Raw genomic sequence first — 23,292 nt, forward strand, 5'->3', positions numbered from 1 at the left:
TTGAACCTATGCTTCTTCATTTAAAAAAAAAAAGATGATAAAAGCCACCCTTTATAGTCCTTCTAACTTAAAGATTCTAACAGAGAAAGCCAAAATAATCAATAGGAGAGCAAGATCACATTAAAAGAGTCTGTAAGTCAAATTTCTACTAAGCACATGGTAAGAAATGAGTCTTCTTCAGAATGTGGAGTAACCAACCCTTCAACAGGAATCTGAGACCAAGTTCCCTACTGCTTATGTGATTATAGATGAATCACCTGACCACTCTAAGCCTCAGACAAGAACATCCACCCTGCCTTCCTCACAATTGCTATGATAAACACACATGACAAGTAAACTGTATAAGCATTCCTATTACTAAAGTAAGACCTAAGACAATCTCCTATGGCCTATATAAAACAGCTGGCTTACTTTTGTACTTAGCATTTTCTAAGGAAAAAAAAAACTAAGATTAAAAAAGTAATTACTGAAAATATGGCATGTCAATCATTAACAAAAAACTGTTGATAAAACCTTTCCGAGGGGCTGGAGAGATGGCTCAGCAGTTAAGAACACTGGCCGTTCTTGCATAAGACCCCGGTTTGAATCCCAACACCCACACGTCGGCTAACAGCTGTCCGTAACCCCAGTTCTAGGGGATCTGATGTCCTCATCTGTCCTCCACAGGCATTGCGTGACACAGGTGCACTTATATACATGCAGGCAATACACTCATGCACATAAAATAAAAATAAATAATAACCTTTCCAAAATGCTTGATCACAGAATAAGTATTTGACGTTGTCATCATTTAAGAGCATTACTAAATTCCAGATACTGTGCTAAAAGATTTTCTAATTTAATCTTCAAGATAGCTATATAAAATAGCACTGTCATTATTCCCTGTTACATCTCAATTGGGCTAGACAGGTCAGGACAGTGTCCCAAAATCACAAAGTTAATAAACAGAAATACCAAATCTGAGTACCAAGAAGACTGACTCCAAAATCTGAGTCCTTAACTTCAACACTGTATCACCTCCTCTCCCAGTGCGAACATGCCATAACACGGTCATCTCATGCAGGTGCCTAACTGCTTCAGTCCTGCCGTGGTTCAAACAGAAATAATAACACTATCTGCAAGTGCAATAAAACATACAGTTCACTGCATAAACTTAATTTCAGCTTTGGAATCTGAGCCGTCCAAAATCTGAGTCCTTAACTTCAACACTGTACCACCTCCTCTCCCAGTGCGAACACGCCATAACACGGTCATCTCATGCAGGTGCCTAACTGCTTCAGTCCTGCCGTGGTTCAAACAGAAATAATAACACTATCTGCAAGTGCAATAAAACATACAGTTCACTGCATAAACTTAATTTCAGCTTTGGAATCTGAGCCACAAGCAAAAAGAAGGTTTTTGTCATTTTCCTCCAGAGTAAATGTAAATTGGGAAACAGAAGAGATGGCACAGCAGCAAATGGTGGGAGAAAGGCTCTGGGAAGCTCTGCTGACCACTTCCTCCTAGGGCCCGTGAGTCTGCTCCTTCCTCCAGCTAAGACACTAGCCAAGGCCGAACCTCAGGTTTTTCACACTGTGATGTTCACAACCCGCTGACTACAAATATCCAAAGACTGGGTATCAATTCTAGGTTTCCCCAAAGATGAACTTCTTTGGTTGTCTCTGACATCAGGAAAGATAAAAGCACGCATGATAATATCATGCTGGGCTAACTTATTACTTGCCCAACAGCTGCTTTCTAGAAAGCACTATTTCAAAGAGAACTTTGTTATGACTACCAAACTGTTACTTAATCCAGCAGACATTTCTGCCCGTGCTAAAGGTGAAAAAGTATCCTGAGATTACTAATAACTTTAGTAAAACAGCCAAATAAGAATTTCACAGGAACCTATCAGCAGGCTCGAGATGGTTTCACGTTCACATAAAATAACTTTAACATGTAGCCAAAATAAAAATGAATTATACATAAAAATCAAGAAAATATCTTACTGATAAATAACTAAGACAAAAAAGATAACATCATAACTAATATTATTTTATTCTGGGTTAACTGTAATTAAGCTTTTCACTGAGTTGGCAGTGCAACACATAACAAGCACATAAGTACTTTTAATTATAAAGTATGTCTATGTGAATCTAAAATATTTGTCTCCATCTGCTGGAATATAACAGCACTTTCTAAGATCAGTACAAATTTTATTAATGCCAGCAAAGTAGGAAGCTCTAAAGCTATAAAATCATCTTTAATGTTTATACATTATTTTCATGAAATTTCACACTTAGTATGCTTTTATATTTTCCTCTACAATGTAGCAAATCAAATGCTGTATATCTTATATAAGCCCATTTCAAATAGAAACTTGCAAATCACTGTTATCAAGCATAGCAATATGCCTTTAATCACTTTGTTCCCAAATACGTAATTAAAATAAACTTTCGAAGTATTAATGATTTAAATAAGACTTCAAATGATGAAAATATTTTATAAAAACTTTGTTATATGTAACTCAGGTTATTGCCTTAGGAGCACTAAATTACAAGAATATTTTTATTTTTATAAGTGTGTATTAATTATATAAAATGTGTTTCAATATGACATTTTTACACATGTATATAAGGTATTTTAATCATATTTACTTTCCCCCATTACTAGAAACCATGAAATGCCTATGGGTTATAAAAATACAGATACCTTTAGTAACTGCCAACACATGACAGCTTTCTGATGGAAGACCTGTCCCTCCGTCCTTCCAGTATGGATTCAATTCTCTTTCCAGCAGTTTGGACTAGAACAAAACATTTTGAGAGATTAGAGCATAAAAACAAACCCGGCATAAAAATTATTAATCAATGACAAATTTGAGACTGTTAACAGTCACATATTACCCTAGACAAATCATTTACAGATAAGAAGGACATGTTAAGCCACTTGGAGGTTATAATGCATAAATTTATATTCACTCAGTGTTTTTACTGAATACCTACCATGTCTCATAACCTCGTCAAATGCTGAAGATGACAACTGTCAATAATCCCAACTCAGCCCTTGCTAGCGTAGGAACAGTAAGAACAGAGACAATAAATAGCTGATATGTGCTTTGAGAGAAATACTGAATACAAAGCCACACAAAGAGCTCAAACTGCTCCCACGCTGAAGAATCTGCGGTCTCGGGCCTACAGATTATCTTGAATTAAGTTTCTTTGGGGGAATGTGGAGGAAAGAACATAAACATATTCCAAATGTTCAACAAACTTTACAGAAAGGAAAGTGCAGTGTTTTCAGGGAAATCAAGCAGTTTGGACTGAAGAGTTAGAAGCATGACCAAGGGGACGACAGAAGAGGCTGAAGAGAATCATGGCAGCCACAGGGGCCACTCTGGCTGCTGCTGTGGCTCTATGCTTAGGAGGCAAAGGTGAGTCACGAGGAAGATTAGCTTTATATTATGTAGAGCAAACTGGTCTCTGTGTGGAGAAAAGACTAAGGAAGAGCAAAATTAGAGGCACCAATTCATACAGAAGACTGTGGCAAAGCCGGGCATGGGGCTATCATTCAAGCACTCAGGAGGCTGAGGAGAAGTGAGGCCAGTCTGGGCTACAGAGTGAGACTCTGTCTCAAACATCAAAAAATTAAATAAAGCGGCTAGAAAGATGGTTCAGTGGACAAAGTGCTTACTGCACAAGCATGAGGACCTGAGTTCAGATCCATCTCCAGCACCATGTAGCCCACGTAAAGTGCCAAGGAAAAGACAGGCAGATACTTGGAGTTCACTGGCCAACTAGCCTTGCCAAGTCAGTGAACTCTGGGTTCAGTGAGAGGCCCTGTCTCAAAAAAATAAGGTGGAGAGTAACGGAAGAAGATGTTAACTTCTGGCTTCCACACACCTATGTACACACATACACTTGCAAGCACAGGAGTACATGTAAAACACACATCAATACAAACACGTACATCCAACACAAACACATACAATACATACCAGTTCGATAACTGGGGCTACAGGGAGACCCTGTCTCAAAAAGACCAAAAAAAGAAAGAAAAAGGGAAATGTGTCGTTTGACAGTATGCAGAGAACAGCATTCCAAACCCAAATGAACAGGGAAACCTGGCTGATCTCACCCACTAGTCTGCATGACTACATCTGTGAACAGTAATTTAAATCCTTACCTAAGCAAAAAACTCAAATTACTACAGATTATCAAACTTCAGAGCTAAATCCAAGTATTTGCAGAATGAAAACATAAGTGAGAATTCACAGAAGACTAAACCTACCATTCCGTATTTTTAAAAAGTCAAAAAGCACCTCTATATTCAGGGCTCTATATAAAGTACAAAAGATACAACTATAAATAAAACATGGTTTCTCAAAAAGCTTAGAACCTCCTGAGGGAAACTGAGTGAAAACACTAAGTCGTATTACTTTACAGAAACTGCAAACACTATAAAGTAACAGAGCAAATAAAGTGCTGGGCAAACAAGGCAAAGAGAGACTTATTTTAGCCAAAGGAGACAGCAGTCTCATGGAATGTATGAAATGAGCCTTGAAGGATAAGAGGCACACACACACACATACACAGACACACACAGACACACACAGACACACACAGACACACACACACAACACACACACACACACACACACACACACACACACACACAGAGGAAAGAATTCACCAACAGAGAAACACATGGGATTTGCAGAGAAATGTAAGTGAAAGTTATTAAACAAGTTCGGCTAAGGTTCGGAGTCCCTGAGACAAAGAACTTTGTCTTACGTCAATCTAAGGAAGTCAGGCTGCATTTGCAGGCAGCTTTGACGCTCTCTGAAGAACAACTCTAAATATAGACCTTTCTTTTCAATCCAGGCTCTGAACAAGTTGAAAAATCAACCAAAAGCATAAAGCATAAAGTGCAGAATTACCTCTATTAGGCTGAACTGAAAGAAAATCTTTCAGAGAAAGCCAACTGAGCCTACTGACTGAACCTCACACTGAGGAAGACTTTGCCACCACAGAAAGCTTGAGCCAGGCAGAGGCCCCATTCTGCCTATTCCCCACCTGGTCTGGGGGCCGTGTCCTATAGAGTATATGGGAGTCTAGTGTGTTTCCATTTTCTATTTTATCCTCGCCCCCCACAGACATGAGGTAAGCAGCTCAGTCCCACTCCCCATCCTCGACCCTGATGCTGTTCAGCCTCACCTCAGGCCCAAATCTATGGGGCCAACTGAGGACAGGCTGAAACCTCCAGAACACTGAGGGAAAGCCCTCCTCCCCCTGTGCATCTTCGTGTGTTCTGCCACAGCCATCACAAGCAGACCAACATATCTTCCACATGGAAGAAAGACATGATCAAAAGTGTACTCGAAAATGACTATGCTACACCATTGTGGGAGGTAACAGGTAAGTCAACTCCCAGACTTCAGTCAGCCCATTCCCTGCTCCCCTGCCGTCTCCTCCCTTACCGCCAGATGTTCCTTCTTGTCTATTAACAGTGAGCTCCAACCCCTCAGGTCTAATTCAGAAAGTTCTCGTAGAACTTAGTTCAGATATTCCAAAAATCCTGGCCTCTAATGTTCCATACCAACAGCTGACTGATAAAAATCCAACACAATTTACAAGGCCTACATTTTCAGAATTAAAATTAGATTGGGAGGGGAAAAAAAAAGATAGTAACACTGGTCACAGAGCTACCATAAGCTCTTTCTCCTTAGTCCCTCCACGCTACTTTCAAGGTAAATCCCGGTCTTTGAAGGCCCCTCTCCTGCCCCTCGTGCCTCTAGGGGTTCCTGGTCTCACCTCCTTCCCCACCTCTGCCCTCCTTTTTGGCCTCTAAGGATTTCTAGTTGTTTTCTTGTCATCCAAAGTGAAACCAATCAATTAAACCTGCTTACTTTATATTTTATATGGATTTTTAGGTGTCTTGAAATGGGAGCATTTTTATGGCAACTAGTTTAGTGTACACACTGAAAACTACATTGAGAACGTTCAATTTTAATTCAATGACAATCACGTAACACTAATACTTGCTCAACTCTATATACCCTACATTTACAAAGCTAATATACTTTTAAACTAATACCCTGCAGCTACAGGAAATTTATTTTTCAAAACTTACATTGCATTTCTGGAGTTCTCATTAATGTTATCAAACACCACTAAAGATGAAATATTTCACAAATAAATTGCATTTACATAAATGCCTTATCGGTTTATTTAAAACAAACTCAAAATTAAAGCATTTAAAACATTCTCTTACCTGTTCAAGTGCTTGGGTTTTCTCTTGCTCCATTTTCCTTAGAGTTTCCTTTTCAGCTTTGAGTGATGAGGAGGACACAGCTTTAACAGTCATAAAGTTAACAGTCATCCATTCATCCCTCTGTTTAAAAGAAAAGCCACTTCAGTCTGAACTGATCAGAGCCTCTTATCAGCAGGAATTCTGGAGGCACCAACTAGGAGCAAGTACTAATGGCTACAGAGCTTGAAACAGGCCTCGCCTCTCTCTACACCTTGGTCTTTCTCTCATAAACATGGGAGGAAATACCCATCTATCGAGTTTTAAGGAGAAATAAATAACAGGTATAAGGAAACAGCACCAAGCCTGGCGCACACACATCACTTCCTGGTCACCTTTCTTCCTTCACTTGTGGCTGAGTGGGTAAATTATACTCTTTCTTAGGCACATGAGCCAGAACCAAAAATTTATGAACTGTTGAAATTTATTCAACTGTTAAGTACTGCTAAGAAAATGACATACAATGGGGAAACATCTGAACTGAACGCGACACATAGAGAAGGGTCAGACAGTGCTAAGGGCATATGGCAGACCTCACTGAAGAGGAAATGCCAACAACCCACTGCTGGACAAGTGCTGAGGGGTGACAGAAATGCATTTCCTCCTCCCTCCTCCCTCTTCCCTTCTCTTCTCCCTTCTCCCTCCTCCCTCTCTCCCTCCTCCCTTCTCTTCTCCCTCCTCCCTCTCTCCTCCCTCTTCCCTCCTCCCTTCTCTTCTCCCCCCTCCCTCCTCCCTCTCCCTCCTCCCTCCTCTCTCTCTCTTCCCTTCTCCCTCCTCCCTCTTCCCTTCTCTTCTCCCTTTTTCCTCCTCCCTCCTCCCTCCCTCCTCCCTTCTTTTCTCCCTTCTCCCTCCTCCCTTCTCCCTTCTCTTCTCCCTTCTCCCTCCTCCCTCCTCCTTTCTCTTCTCCTTCTCCCTCCTCCCTCCTCCCTTCTCCCAGCAGGTGCACAGGACCAGTCTGAACACTCTGCAGTTAGCATTTCTGTGAAACGTATTCTGAAACTATTCTTTCAAAGTCTAATTCTTTTCCTGAAGAAATTCTAATCGTCTTTCTTTTTAACACTCACCTTCTTTGAGATCAGGTGGCCTGCTTACCTGAACAACTTGGCTGTGGCCTTGGTTTTCTGACTTTTCGTCTTTCACTTTCCAGGCCTTTTCCTTGCCAGATATCTGGGGTGGAACAGCCTCAACCCACTCATCTTCGGAGCTCTAAGAATATTTAGCATATAAGTGATGTTCACAAATTTGCACACTTTGACATGAAATTCCTATGTTATGTGGAGATAATTCAGCTTCCTAGATGAGATTTTTTTTCCATTTTTCCCCTTAAAAAAAATGACACTGAGGAGCTGGAGAGATGCCTCAGCAGTCAAGAACATTGGCTGCTCTTGCAGAGGACCCAGGTTCAATTCCCAGCACCCAAATGGTGGCTAACAACCATCTGTAACTCCAGTTCCAGGTGATCCAACACCCTCTTCTGACCTCCACAGGCAATACATGCAAGCAATACACTCATACACATAAAATAAAAATAATATTTTTTTTAAATGACACTGAAGGCAGGGTGGGGGTACATGCCTTTAATCCTAGCACTCAGGAAGCAAAGGCAGATGGATCGCTCTGAACTCCAAGCCAGCCAATGCTACATAGTGAGACCATGGCTCTAAAATGACACTGAAGGCAGGGTGGGGGTACATGCCTTTAATCCCAGCACTCAGGAAGCAAAGGCAGATGGATGGCTCTGAACTCCAAGCCAGCCAATGCTACATAGTGAGACCATGGCTCTAAAATTGCAGCTGTCAGGGTCACGTGGTTTCCAGGAATCCAGGCTCTGTAATCTGAAACCCAGTATGCTAATGAGGCATCCTACCCTCTATTATGTGATAGGACGTTAAATATGTTATGCTAATAGGATGCTAAGTCTGTTATGCTAATAAGGTACCCTACTTGCTGTACTGTGATAGGACGCTAAACCTGTTATGCTAATGACATATCCTACTTGCTGTGCTGTGATTGGACCACTACCCCTACATAAGCTTGTGCCTTCCTGCAATAAAGCAGACCTGTGTCACTGAACCTGGTCTCCTGTGTCTGAATGCAGCTCTGCTGACACAGTCTCCTCACCAGCCCTGGGGTCTGGGACCGGGCAGAAGCAGCAACGACAGGAGGCAGCACAGGGGGAGCAGAAGAGCTGCCTCAGCACAAGGCAAACAGAAGAGCGGCCTCCGCCCAGGGCAGGCAAAAGAGCAGCCTCAGCCCAGGGCAAGCGGAGGAGCAGCCTCGACGCCAATGAGAACGAAGGAGCGGAACCCACGAGAATGGAGGAGCAGCCACTGCTGGCAATGACCGCAAAATCCTACTTTGGGTTAAGCCCATAACATACAACTAAACTAATTCTCATTAGCTGTATCATGAAGCAAAAGGGAAAGCAAACAGTGAAACCAGACACTGCCAGGTAGAGAACACACTCAGCAGAGCTTCGGTTCCTACCAAGACCCAGCAGTCCTCACAGATTCACCTCAGAGCCTGGGAAATGACCCTCACGTAAATGAGTTTGCTGTTGCCCCTAAGTGTCAAATTTTGAGATTGTCCTGGGCCTAAAAACGTAGATATCTGCCGGAAAAGCTAGACTGGTAAGGCATTTTGCTCACTGTGTTTAAATACCACATTATCAAAGAGACCAAGAACTTATTCACTTTCCCCTATGTGCTGAACATTATAAAGTCTGAGGGTTTGTTTTCAACAATCTAGTCTTCAATGCCAGGCACTATGTTGCATATTTTCACATAAATTATCATATAGAATCCATAAACTACCTCTACAAAGTATTATTTTGGCTTCATAGATAAGGAAAGCTTCCTAAAAATAAGTAACTTGCCCACATTACATGACACCCAAGTATGAGAACCGTGACAGGAATGGAGGCCTGTCAGGCTCTGAACGCTCCTCTGTGGAGCTCTGAAGGTATGAGAAGATCCTAGCACTACTCTGCGCGAACCATCTTCTAATGCACTGCTGGGAAACAGAGGTCAATGGGGAAAATGAGAGAACAGCAAGGCAAACTGTGGATTCTGGAGAGCAGCAGTCGTGCGTGCGTGCGTGCGTGCATGCGTGCGTGTGTGCTGTATGTGCGTGTGTGTGTGTGTGTGTGTGTGTGTGCATGTGTGTGAAGGTGCAGGCACTCCTGCACATGCACATGGAGGCCACAGGAGGGTGTCCTGATCTATCAATAACCACCTTATTCCCTTGTGACAGGGTCTCTCACTGAACCTGGAACTAGGCTGGCAGCAAGCAAGCCCCAGAAAACCTCCTCTCTGCCCCCGACAGTGTTGGGGTTACAGGTGTATGCAGCCATGCCCAGCTTTGTACGTGGGTGCTAAGATCTGAACTGGTTCTCATACTTAGACACCACAAGCACTCTCACAAACTGAGTCATCTCCCCTGTCTGAAATCAGTGTTTTTCTATTCCATGAAATACCTGAAAACTACTTAAAACTTTTTTAAGATTTTTTATTTTTATTTATGTGTTTGGGGGGGAGGGGTGTTCATGCATGCACAGGTGCTCATGGAGGCCAAAAGAAGGTATCCAGATCCACTGGGGCTGGAGTTACAGGTGGTTGTGAGCAGCCCAATGTGGGTGCTAGGAACTAACTTTGGTCCTTTGCAAGAGTAGCAAGTGCTCTTAAGCACTGTGCCATCTCTCCTTAATTTTTTGAAACTGGAGAACACAAGTATGTCTGTCAAAGATATAATCAATGTGTAAACATGCTCTGCCACACCAACTGCTCACTGCTTTCCAAAACAGAACAGATCCTATTCATTCATTCAGGCTTTATTTTAAATGAAAACCCTAGAACTTTTTTGTACTTAAATATATAGATTTGGGGGCTGGAGAGACAGCTCAGTGGTAAGAGCACTGGCTGCTCTTGCAGAGGACCCTAGTTCAATTCCCAGCACCCACATGATGGCTAACAACAGGCCTAACTCCAGTTCCAGGGGAATCCAACACCACCTTCTGACCTCTGTGGGCTTTGCATAACACAGGTGCACTTACATACATGCAGGCAGTATACTCATACACACACAATACTTTAAATATATAAACTGTTTATGATTATTTATTGTATGTGTATGTGTGTGTGCCTGAGTGTATATATGTATACCATGTGCATGCTGAAACCTATGACAGTCAGAAAAACTGAAGTTACGGGCAGTTGGGTATTTCCATGTGGGTGCTGGGAACTGAACCCAGGTCTTCTGCAAAAGCAGCCAATGCTCTTAACTGCTGAGCCATCTTACCAGTCTCTAGATATCAAAGTTTTGTAGTTGTGGTTGCTTTGTTTTGTTTTCTTGTCTTTTTGAGACAGGGTCTCCCTATGGCCCCAGCTGGCCTGGAACTAGGTAGACCAGGCTGGCCTCAAACTCACAGAGATATGCCTGCCTCTGCCTCCCAAGTGCTTGGATTAAAGGCATGAGCCACCACACCCAGCATTAGATATGTTTTTAAGGGGCCTAGAGAGATAACTCAGCAGTTAAGAGAACTAGTTGTTCTTGTAGAAAACCCGTGTTCAATTTCCAGTATCCATATGGTGGCTAACAACCATCCACAACTCCAGTTCTGGGGAAAATCAACATTCTCTTCTGACCACTGTGGGCACTGCACAACACGGGTGCACTTACATATATGCAGGCAATACACTCATACACATAAATTAAAAATATTTAAAAATAAATAATATGTTGTCAAATCAGTTTAGAGACCTCATTGTTAATTCTTGATGTCATCCACTAAAATGGTACTTTATAGCTTCAAGAAATTAGCATTTTCTTTAGGAGAGTGCCAACTTGCTTCAATCAAGTAAAAAGTTTGTGTTCCATGGGATTCTCTCAGGGCTTCCACAGTTATAGTTTTTGCTGTCTTTTCACTGTCTTATCAGATGTTGAGACTTGGATTTACTAGCTAGAACCACTGGGCACTACATCACCACAAGCAAAAGTGATCAGGACCTGCAACCTCAGCCAAGCAGATGAGTGAAGCTAGAGCTTACCAAACTGATACTTCCTCGGTTCTCTCTTCTACTACCTTCTTACTCTCCTCTAAGCATTCATTTTTAATTGGTTTGTGAAACTATTTGATTAATGTTCCATTAAGCAATAAGTTCTATGACAACAGGAATCACATCCACTTTTGCTACTTTGCACCCTACTGTAATACCTGGACATTATCGCCCTCAACACCCTCCTCACACTTTCGATCATTCCCCGTACCCTCAGCAAATGATCGCTCCTCTTACTTAGCAAGAAAAAGTGGGCCACATTAGCATCTTACCTACCGTCCAGAAAAGTTACTTTCAGTCCTGCCTAGCCTAAGCTCCTGTGAACTCATCCTGTTGCAGGCAGAGCCTCCTCCAAAGATTCTGGTCTCAAACCTTCCAGCCACGCCACTTCCTCCGGAACCTTGCCCATCACATGTCTCTTCTTCTGCTTCAAAGAATGGTCTCTAATGGTCTAGAAGAGTGCTGCACACTTCATATCATTTTTAGGGGGGACAACAAACTTCCTGACTTTACGTGCCCCTTTGGCAGCAATTCATCTTCCAACTTCTTTGCTAAGATAACCTTAATGAAAGAGTACTCCCTATTTACTGTCCTCTCTTACATTCAAACATCTCTCCAAACTCTAAGATAACTACTATCTATATTAGTCTAGTGAAAACTCCCAAAAATTTAGCAATGGCTTCCACCTTCCCAAACGCAAGCATTACACAGCACGGTGCACTCACATACATGCAAGCAATACACTCAAACATATAAAATAAAAATAATAAATAAAATATTTTTTAAAAAAAGACTCGGACAGTAAATTCTATGTTGAAAAAAGAAATACAGGAAGGACAGATTCGAGTGTCATGAAACTCCTCTCCCTTGCTTTGGTAATATGGACCTTTGCTGCTTTGTCTTATAATTTTCCAACCATTTCAGTTCAAGTGGCCTCCTCTCCTTCCTACATGGCTCTTCAGTGCTGGGGCTCAGATCACAGGTTCCCTAGACATTTCATCATTCTCCTATCTCTAGCTAGCAATGCCTAGCAAACTGTATCCGCATTCTCTTGCCTTTCTCTGGAACCAAAGATCTACATCCCTGGGCAACTCAGCCCAAGTGGCTGTCTTCTGAACATTCTTATATCATAACCGGTCTCACGTGTTTTAAGTTCCCACAGATCACTCCATCAAGTATACTTTCCTCAAATATCTGGTTGAACGAGTTTTAGTGCTTACTTACTGATGAACTATCGGTTGATTCACTTTTTTCATATTTTTGTTTCTTGCTCTTTTTTTTCTTCTCTTTCTTTGTCTTCTTTGAATGTTTCTCTTTTTTCTTCTTTTTTGTCATAGAATGTTCCTGAATATTTTTAAAATTAAAGAGAGAATTTAATTTTACCTAACTTTAAAAGGAAGATAGTTTGAGGAGGAAAAATAAATGTTAATCAATGAAATAGCTCAGATTTCTTACCAGAAAAAAAAAAAATATGAGGAAATTTTGGGTTAATTTATTTGTATATTTATATAAAAGATACTATCAAATAAATTCATATATATAGATACAAACATTAAGTTTTAGTGATACACAGCACAGGACTATGACCACAGTTATTAATAACATATTATATATTTTGAAATTACTAAAACAGATTTTTAATGTTCTCACCATAAAAAATAAGTGAAGTGATCATATATAAACAATTAAATCTTTACATATACATACACCAAAATATTATACTGCATTCTGCAAATATAAACAATCATTATTTGTCAATTAAAATTAAATGTTTTTAAAAATTGTCCCAATTACAGGGACACAAGCCAGAAGGCAAATTGCTAAAAAATTGTAAGAAGAGAAAAGAAGGTTTAGGTGCTAAGACATAAGGCTTAAATGTGTACTTTCAAATCTAGAAGCTTGCTTAAAATGGACCACAAATTTGAAGCTACCTCTACTAGCCACCACGAGTAATAGGCTCTCTCAGTACCACAATGACCACAACATTACAATAGTCATTTTGCCAGAAAGATAAACTATGCAATAAGGCTAACCATGTGATAGTCAACCTGTGACTTAGAAAATGGAAGAAAATTGTCCTCAATAACCATTGAGACGGCTCAGCAGTAAAAGCTGATGAGCTGAGACTGATCCCCAGAACCACATGGTAAGAGAGAACTGGCTCATATAAGGTGTCCTCACATGCCACACCCAAACATGCACAGACATACACACAAAATAAGTAAATGTAAAAAAGCACTGTTCCTCACTATGAACTTGAGCAGTGTTTTTAACGGACAGATACCCTGACATTAAGCAGCTGCTGAAAGTTACCTGTGAGAACTGTTCAATTCGCTCATTTACGTCAGGTAGCATCCATGTGTCTTCACCTCGAAGGCGCTTAAGTCCTTTACACCTTTCTTCTTTTTCAAAATTGGCTTTGGCCTACAACAAAAGATATAAAAGGATGAGCCGGCAGCTGACACAACTGTTTTTCAAATACATGCACAATAACTGATACCATTTTCATATACAGTTCCCAGTCATCAATGAATGGTCTACTCTTGTCAATAAATTACTTCTACTAGTGTAGAAAATTTTTTTTATTATTTTTATTTTATGTTTATGAGTGTACTGCTTGCATGTAGGTCTGTGCACCCATGTCATGCAATGCCCATGGTCAGAAGAGAGTGTCGGATCCCCTGGAACCGGATCAACAACAGATGGTTGTTAGCCGCCATATGGGTGCTAGGAATCGAACCCAGGTCTTCTGAAAGAGCAGTCAGTGCTCTTAATCACTGAGCCATCTCTCCAGCCCTGTACAAAGATTTTTTAAAACCAAAATTTTTCCTTTGGCACCACCAACTTCCAGGAAATTAGGACAGGAATAACAGAATCCTGAGGTCTAGTCTATGCCTTCCTCTCTCCCTACCTCAAATACAATTTGGAATCTCTTAGCCCTTCATCATCCCTGTGGCTAGCTCTTTACACTTTTACAAAAATTAGGAAACTGATCCTCATGCCTTCAATAGACAATAGCTGTAACCCAATATTCTGCCACAGAAAAAAGTTATAACACTTTTAAATATGACTTATTAAATATTTTATTTATTATTTTTATTTTAAGTGTATGAGTGTTTTGCCTGCATGTGTGTAAATGTACCTGTGTCATGCAATGCCCACAGAGGTCAGAAAACAGCATTGGATCCCTTGGAACTGGAGTTACAGATGGCTGTCAGCCTTCAGGTGGGTGCTGCGAACTGAACCCAGGTCCTCTGCAAGAGCAGCCAGTGCTCTTAACCACTAAGTCATCTCTCCAGCTCAAAAGTTCTAGTTTTAAAGAGAAAGGATCATACCGCTAACTTCTAGGCAAATAAAGCAAGGTTCCCCCAAGTGCTTGTTACTGCTCTCTCACTCTTTCTCTCAAATTCCAAGGATGAGTTTGGTCCTTCTCAAACTATATGTTGTCCCTACAACATTTATCAGTGTAGAAACCCTACTTCCTCCAAACCTACTTGAAATACCAACCAAAGAAAGACAATATGTATTATGAATATGCTGAGACCACAAACAATACCACCTTTCTAGTCACCTGCTCTTCCCTTTAGAATCTGAGTTAAAAGTCATTATCCCTTCCTCTGTCTCCTCTCCTCCATGTCCACTCAACTCACTACATGCATTTAGGCTGACTTAAAATTCTTTCACCTTAAAACAAATAGAAACATACACATACACACACACACACACACACACACACACACACACACAAATTATCACCGAACATTCTGTTGTTCTCCAACTACAAATCTGCTCTTTCCTTGTCACATTTACTTCAGGAATAACTTGCCAGATAATTCAACAGTTTACTTCTTCCGTTTCTAAGTTACTTTGATACATCTCAGTCTTAATGAGAATTTTGTGTCTCAACTTTTTAAGAGAGGCCAAATGTCCTGTCTCTTGTGCTAAACAGCGTTTGAATCAGTAAAGGCTGAAGTACGTCTGGAATTGAAACCAGCAGTAAGACAGGTGGAGGAAACGTCAGTCTATTCGTGTGCCCTACTTCCGCTCCCGAAAGACTGCATTTCCTTTCAGTTAGAGCAGGAGCCTTGATCCAGGCTGCCAAATACCTGGAAAGAGTCGTTAGCGGTGCAGAGCACCCGGGACTTGCGCGATCAGGTGGCAGAAATGTCAAGAATGGATGACTTAACATGTAAGCACACCTGAAGGAAACCAATCCGATCTCCGCGGAGAAGGAGCAAGAGGAGACACCGCGCTGCGAAAGGAGCCCGCGCCCAGGCACGACCAGACCCCGGGTGACCCGCTGGCTGCCGGGGTTGCAGGTCCGACGGTTCTAAAGAACTTTCCGGAGCCTGTCTAAAAACAACCCAAACTCAAGAGCTGGAGCAGAACTGCGGCAAAGCGTCGGCGTGGCCTGCACGAGGACCCCAGGTTCAAGCCCCAGACTTCAGTCTGAGGAAGAAAACCCCCACGGGATGTACCTGGCGCAGCACCTCGGCCCTGGCCTCGCGGGTCCGCTCCCGGCGTTCGGCGATGCTCCTCGCACTTTCAAATCTTCCACCGAACGCCGCCATACTTATTGCTGTCGTAAAGTGAGGAAGCCGTCAGGAAAGCCCAGTTTACGACTGTCGTAATTTAGTAAACAAATCCGGACTTCCGACTAGAGGCAGAAGGGGCGGTGCTCTACCGACAGAGCTTGCGCAGACCTGAGTGGTCGGCCCTGCTGGCGCTTAGAGGAAGCCTGCAGCCCAGGGGAGGCTTCACCTCTTCCAAGCGCTGGGTTTGCCTGAAACAGGGTTAATATCATTATTAATTTATTGAGCGTCTGGTTGTGTTCCCCTTTCTCACCCGGGTGATTTTAAATCATCGCAGTAAGCTACATACTTCAGAAATTAAGTCCATACCTCAACGTTTTCCACTAAATAGGGTTCTCGCCTTTCTGTGATGGAGCAATGGGAAGGGCAGCTGATCAAAAGTCAGAACCTAACCGAAAAGACGAAATTGCTCCGAAGATCTTTATTCTTTGATGAATATTTTTAATTATATGAAATAGGGGGCTGGAGAGATGGCAGTGGTCAAGAGCACTGACTGCCCTTGCAGAGGACAGTGGTTTGGTTCCCAACACCCATATCATGGTGGCTAACTGTAACTCCAGTTCCAGGGAATCAGAAGCCCTCTTCTGGCCTCCGTGGGCATTGCATGACATAGGTGCACTCATACGTGTGGCAAAACAGTCGTGTACATAAAATAATAAGTAAAATAGTCATGTGAATTTGTACTGTACTTCAAACTTTCCTGAGATAATTTAAAGTTTTTAGAAGTTTACAGTTTTTTTCTCTGACATATTTGCATATACATGCACAAGAACACTTTTTATTACATGGAACAGTTACATATTTGTTTCTGTGGGAATACTAAATTACACAAAGAAGAAGACATTCTAAAGCTAGACTTGGCTGCTCATAGCAGTAATCCCAGATCTGGGGAGGCGGAGGCAAGAGGATCATTGCAAGTTTCACAACAGCCTGGTGTGAGATCCTGTCTTGGAAAAAAAAAAAAGGAAAAGAAAAAATAAAGACGAGCTAGAGTGAATAACTGTAAGTAGATACCAAAAAAGAAAAAACAAAGTATAAGCCAGGGCCAGGTTGGAGCAAACACTCTTTTTTATTGGGTGGGGGGCCAGTCACAGAAGTGGTGGCCCATGCCTATAAGCCCAGAACTGAGGAGGCAGAGGCAGGGCATCTCTATGAGATCAAGCCCAGCCTTGTCTACATAGCAAGTTCCAGACCAGCTTCTGTGGCTACAGGGGGAAAAAAATTGTATGGGGTGTGTGTGCGTGCAAGATTTCTGAGGAGTTTGTACTTTCCCATTCCATGGAAGTCTTTTCTTTTGTTTTGTTTGTATGAGTGTATTGCCTGCATGTATGTGAGTGCATCCCTGTCGTGCAACGCCACGGAGATCAGAAGAGGGCTTCAGATTCCCCTGGAACTGGAGTTAAGGATGGTTCATAGCCGCCATGTGGGTGCTGGGAATCGAACCCAGGTCCTCTGCAAGAGCAGTGATCTTAACCACTGAGCCATCTCTCCAGCCCCTCCATGGAAGTCTTAATCTCGAGCAAATAATGTTTGCTTAACATTCAGTAAATAGTACTAATTTGTTATAGATAACTGGATTTAATTTATTAATCTTGTAATATGTAACCAATTTTGTTATCAAAGTCTTCAGATTAGGATTAAAAAAAGAGAGAGACTCTGCCTCTGCATCATCTACAGAACATAATGACTTCACCAGACCTTGTGTGTTTCCGTTCCTTCTGGCTGCTATAACAAAAATACCATTAACTGAGTGAATTATAAACAACATATTTTCCCATGGTTTTGAAAGCTAGGTCGTTCAAAGTGAAGATACCAACAGGTTTGATGCCTTATCCCAGTTTATAGATGGCATCTTTTAGCCATGTGGAAGGGATGAGGGAATCTCTCTGTGCCTTATATATGGACACTAATCTCATTCATAAAGGTACCACCTTCATGCTGTAATCACCTCTCACTTCTTTATACCCTCACATAGATTAGGTTTTAGCCTAAGAATTTTGGGCAAGCAGGGGCTGGAGAGATGGTTCAGTAGTTAAGAGGACCACTTGCTCTTGCAGAGGACCTGGGTTTGATTCCCAACACCCACATGGTGACTAACAACCATCCATAACTCCAATTCCAGGGGAATCCAAAGCCCTCTTCTGACCTCCATGGGCATTGCACAACACAGGTGCGCTTACACACATGTAGACAATACACTCATACACACAAAATAATAAAAAAGAATTTGGGGCAATACACAATAGTCATGTATAAAATCATATGATGAAAACTGAAATCTTATTTAAGCCTTAGAAGGACTAAAAAAAAAAGGACAAGTACTCTTACTCTGTGCATAAAGAAGACACTACAATCAGGAGTGTTCAGTTTTTTGGAACTGTGTCTACTAATGTGTTGGGCTGCATTCATAGCTATACTGGGACATATGCAGCCCAAGGGCTGCTAGATAAATATGTGTGGATGTGAAAAGATCAGTTCTTCATAAATCAATTTTAAATATAATGCAATAGAATCAGAATTGTGAACAAAAATATAGGGATCAGAGTGATGCTGGTAAGATGCCTTAGCTGGTTAAAGCACTTGCTGCATAAGCCTAGCAGCATGAATTCAATTCCTGGAACCCATAAAAAGGTAGATGGAGAAAACCAACTCCACCAACACACACAACACACACAATAATTATAATAATGATAATAATAATATAATAATAATTAATAATATATCGGCATCAAAGGAGAAAACTGGACATATTGAAATACGAAAAGTTGTAGGGGAACGAGTTGTTATGGCCAGGTCTGGAGTTGGCTACATCTAATGGAGAGCCAATCACATGGCTTAGTCAAATAATGGGTAATTTAGTAAGGAGTCTACAGGGAGCTGATGCACATCAGGTGTTGCTGAAGGAATCAGACTCTATTTCTGTTTTGTCACAGTCTGTGAGTCTAGTCTTCACAATCACAGTAAGGAATTACATTATCCCACACTCATTCTTGATATCTAGTAAACACAGAGTAAAGCGAAAGAACAAACTGAATGCTGTGTGCCAGTTAAGCTGACCCCATTTATTATTTAAAAAATGAAGGCTTTCCCTAAAGCCTAGTTCACTTATATCTTATGGTCCAGAGGTAGGTCACATGGTCACAGCTAAGTATAAGAGAGTCAAGAAGGGTTGGAGAGATAAGGTGATGGATAAGCACTTGTTGTGCAAGGATAAGGACCTGAGTTCAAATCCCCAGAACCCATGTAAAAAGCCAGGTGCAGTTACACATATCTGTGCTTCCAGTGTTCCCATGGCATGGTGGGAGACAGGAGAATCATTGGAAGCTCTGGGGTCAACTAGCCTGGTGTGTACACTGTAAAAACACTAAGAGACCCTGTCTTAAACAAGGTAAAAAGCAAGGACTGACACCTGAACTTGTCTTGTGACCACACACACACACACACACACACACACACACACACACAGCCATGAAGATTCCAGGTCATTTCTGTTATAGAAGCTCATGCAAACAGAATTGCTGAGTTTTCTTTGGGAGCTTCTTGAGCGGGACTGTCACAGAAGTGAGGTTAAAATCTTACTACTTCCTATTATGTAGCTCGTGATTTCTCTGGGTTCCATCCCTGGTAATGTTCACTCTGATCATTTACATAAACTGGTATAACTATAAAGTTAATAAGTATTTAAGTGATTTCTCAAAACTATTTAAATTCTGCATCACGTTTCAATTTTCCATTTAATATTATATGGTGTTGCCGCTGCCCGGTCCCGAGCCCCTTGGGGGTGGGGGTAAGAAGGCGCAGAGTCAATGGCACAGACTCCGGGAGTCAAGCAAATGGCAAAACAGACTCGTTTATTGAGGATATTGGGCATGCCTATATACTCCCTCCCTGTGTCCCATTGGTCCCTCGGCTGCTCCGTGCTGTGCTGTCTCTTTCTCAGTGGTCTCTCTCGTCACGTGTTCTTGCATCGGCTGTTTCTCCCCGGTCAGGCAGATTTCAGATTGGCTTAAGGGGAAGTAACTGTTGCCCGCATGTGCCGTAGCATGTTTACCAGGCCTGTCAGCACTTCCTCCTACAATATGGACTGAGTATTTTTTCTCAGTGTCTTAGTCACTTTTCTCATTGCTGTGACAAAAAATGTCTGCCAAAACACCTTGAGGAAGGAAGAATTTATTTTGGCTCACAGTTTGAGGGTATAATCCATCATGGCGGGGAAGGCATGGCAGCAGGAGACAGCTGTCATGGCATCTGTCAGGAAGCAAAGAGATGAACCCTGGTGCTCAGCTCACTTTTTTTTTCATTCAGTCTAAGACTCTATCCCATGGGATGGTGCAGCCTACATGTTTAGGGTGGGTCTTTCCACCTCAATCAACCCAGTCTAGAAGCTCCCTCACAGATATATCCACAGGTTTGTCTTCTAGGTGGTTATAGACCCTATGGAGTTGTCAATCAACATTAACTAGCACTCTCAGTGAGATAATAATTTGTTAATGGGAATGCCAGGTCCTCTTCAGAGAGCCAGGCAGGGAGACAAATCCATAGATGTCTTTAAGGATAATGTATTAGCTACTTTTCTGTCACTGTAATGAAATACCCTAACCAAAAGCAAGCTAGAGGAGGAAAGGCGTATTTGGGCTAACAGTTCCAGAGTCCCATCATTGTGGGAAGGACATGGCAGCCAGGAAGGCATCGGGGTGGATAATCACATTTCACAGAAAGCAGACAAGGGGGGTGGTGAGCCAAGTTATAAAAACCTCAAAGCTTATGCCAGGCACGGTGGTGCATGCCTTTAATCCCAGCACATGGGAGGCAGAGGCAGGCAAATCTCTGTGAGTTCAAGGCCAGCCTGGTCTACATAGTGAGTTCCAGGACAGCTGGGGCTACAGGGAGACCCTGTCTCAAAAACACCAAAAAAAAAAAAAACCTCTCAAAGCTTGCCCCCACTGACATACTTCCTCCAGCAAAGCTCTACCTCCTGATGATCCATAACTTTCCCAAGCAGTGCCACCAACTGGGGACCAACTAACTGTTAGATACATTAGCCTAAGAAGGACATTTCCATTCAAACCAGAACAAATACAGACATGTAAAACTATTTATTTCAGTATCTGCCTATCCGTATTGCAAACAATGAGTTCATACAGATAACCTCCAATTCTAGTTCATCTTGTTTTCTTCATTTTGGTATTTGTGATCTATTCTATTCTACAGCAGGGATAAATCTAATTCCCATTATCCTTAATGTATTAACTGATTTCATCAATTATCCAACATGTAACAGCCTCCTTGTTCCCATCACCATCCATCTTGCCCTCCTTGCTGCACCAAGTCCTTCACATTGTGTCCTGGGTTAACCCACTCAAACTGGACTACTCTCCAAAACAGATAAACTTCTTCCCTTCATGGGCTCTGATACCATGCTCCAGGTGTCCCTCACCCCACATGTATACACTTCTCACAGTCTGTGCTCAGATCCACCTCTTCCTATTCACCCACATGGAAACACACCTTGCTCAGCTCACAAAATGACTTTAGAACTTAATTGTTCAGGAGGGTAATGGAAACTAAAGAGAAGGTGAAGACAGACTTAACTCCCTTTTATCCATAACAGTTTTCACTCATTTCCCTGTATAGTCATGACATTCAGTTTTTGTGCAAACTTTTCCACTTTCAGATACTTCATAGTCTATGATTAGCTTACTGCATGTGTTTTTCCAGTTTTACTTTAGCATGTTTATCCTCCACATGTTACAAGCTGGTAATTAGAGTTAGCTGTTTGACTGGATTCAGTTCTATATTGTTTACAAATGTACTTCTGTCTAGTTTCTATTACATTGTTCCCTGCATATTTATGATACTTCTACTTTTCATGATCGTAAGATTGATAATGGATTCAAGCATTGTCAGCCTGAATCTATCTACTACCAGGGTACCCACCCATCTAATTGTTCTAATATACATTGATGAGCATTGTCAAGATTTAGCATTTTCTAGATCCTTAAAAAAATTAGTAAAAGGGGAGGAAGCGGGCATGGATTTGATCAAAACACCTTATATGCATGCATGAAATTTTCAATAAATTATTTATTTAAATAAAAAATTTTTTTAAAGAAAAATAAATTACACCCCAATTAAAAAATAAATAAATAATAAATAAATGTAGTCCAAAACCCAAACTCTAAAAACAAGAGATATTAAGAGATTTAGGTTTGGGCCTTGTCTCAAAATTTCTCTCTTAAACCAAGCATAGTGGCACACGACTTTAGACCCAGCACTTGGGAGGCAAAGCAGATCTCTCAGAGACTGAGGCCAACCAGGTCTACATAGTGAGTACAGCCAGCTGGGGCTTCAGGGAGACCATGTCTCAAAAAAGACCAAAAAAAATTTATCTCCATCTGCATTCTCCTTTTCTATATACATAAATATGTACTAAGATTTTAACTTTCCATGCTTACTTTTTTAAATACCCTATGTCTTTCATATGTGTATATATGAAAAAAATATATCACATATGTGATAAAATATATTGTTTTCTTTCCATTTTTCAACATGACTTTTAGAATTGAAAAGGGCTTATGTGTTTCTCTTTAATGATTACCTTTACAGTAACACTTTCTATACAATATTGTTCCTTTCTTTTCAGAAACAACCCATTAATTTGAAACTGGAACAATAATTAAATTAGCTAGTAACATTTCCCCTTTGACACTCTCTCCAGCATCATTTAAATCACTTTGATTCTACAACATCTAAGAAGTTCACCTCCTGCAAGTCATTAGTCAAGTTTTTCTGCTACTTTTTAGTAGACACAGAAATGAATTAATCAGTCAATGATGCCAAAGGACTTTCAGTTGGAAAATTTACACATTTAACAAATAAAAACCAGGAGCCCCAGGGGTAAGAGGCAGTAAAAATTGATAGGTTTCACTCAAATCAAAGCAAGTAAACGGTGTATTTTTTTCCACTTTTTATGACCAGCCTTAACAGATGATTATATATAATAACTAACAACATGTTTTACAAACAGACACAGGGAGGAGAAGGAGGGCTCAGTTATCAGGGGCAAAGACAATCTTCTTTTTCATGTTAATACTTTATTGTGTTTCTGTAGCACAGATTTATTGGTGGCGGCATTTATCACAATAGAGAATTACAGGAGAGGCACCGGAGATGGTTCATTTAGGAAGGTGCTTACTACACAATCATGAGTACCTGAGTTCAATCCCCAGCACCCACATAAAAATCTGGGTATTAGGGAGCACACTTGTAATCCCAATGCTAAGGAGTCAGAGTCAGGCTATTCCTGGGGGTCCCTGGCCATCAAGCCTAGCTTAACTGGCAAGCCCAGTTCCCAGTGA

The 23,292-nt window shown here is 41.3% G+C and overlaps 1 protein-coding gene across 1 annotated transcript in view; it reads right to left on the reverse strand.

Moving 5' to 3' along the window:
* Cwf19l2 (CWF19 like cell cycle control factor 2) overlaps window positions 1–15,957 on the reverse strand; it is a gene marked incomplete in the record, with an annotated part of 93,434 nt that extends 77,477 nt beyond the window's left edge. The window contains 6 exon segments of the mRNA XM_008829717.3: window positions 2,692–2,785; window positions 6,253–6,372; window positions 7,381–7,494; window positions 12,567–12,686; window positions 13,656–13,766; window positions 15,821–15,957. Of these exon segments, the coding sequence (XP_008827939.2) occupies window positions 2,692–2,785; window positions 6,253–6,372; window positions 7,381–7,494; window positions 12,567–12,686; window positions 13,656–13,766; window positions 15,821–15,913 (652 nt within the window).
* Between the last annotated feature and the right edge of the window lie 7,335 nt (window positions 15,958–23,292).

This window comes from Nannospalax galili, unplaced genomic scaffold (genome assembly GCF_000622305.1).
Source record: "Nannospalax galili isolate Female #2095 unplaced genomic scaffold, S.galili_v1.0 scaffold854, whole genome shotgun sequence".
NCBI lineage: Eukaryota > Metazoa > Chordata > Mammalia > Rodentia > Spalacidae > Nannospalax > Nannospalax galili.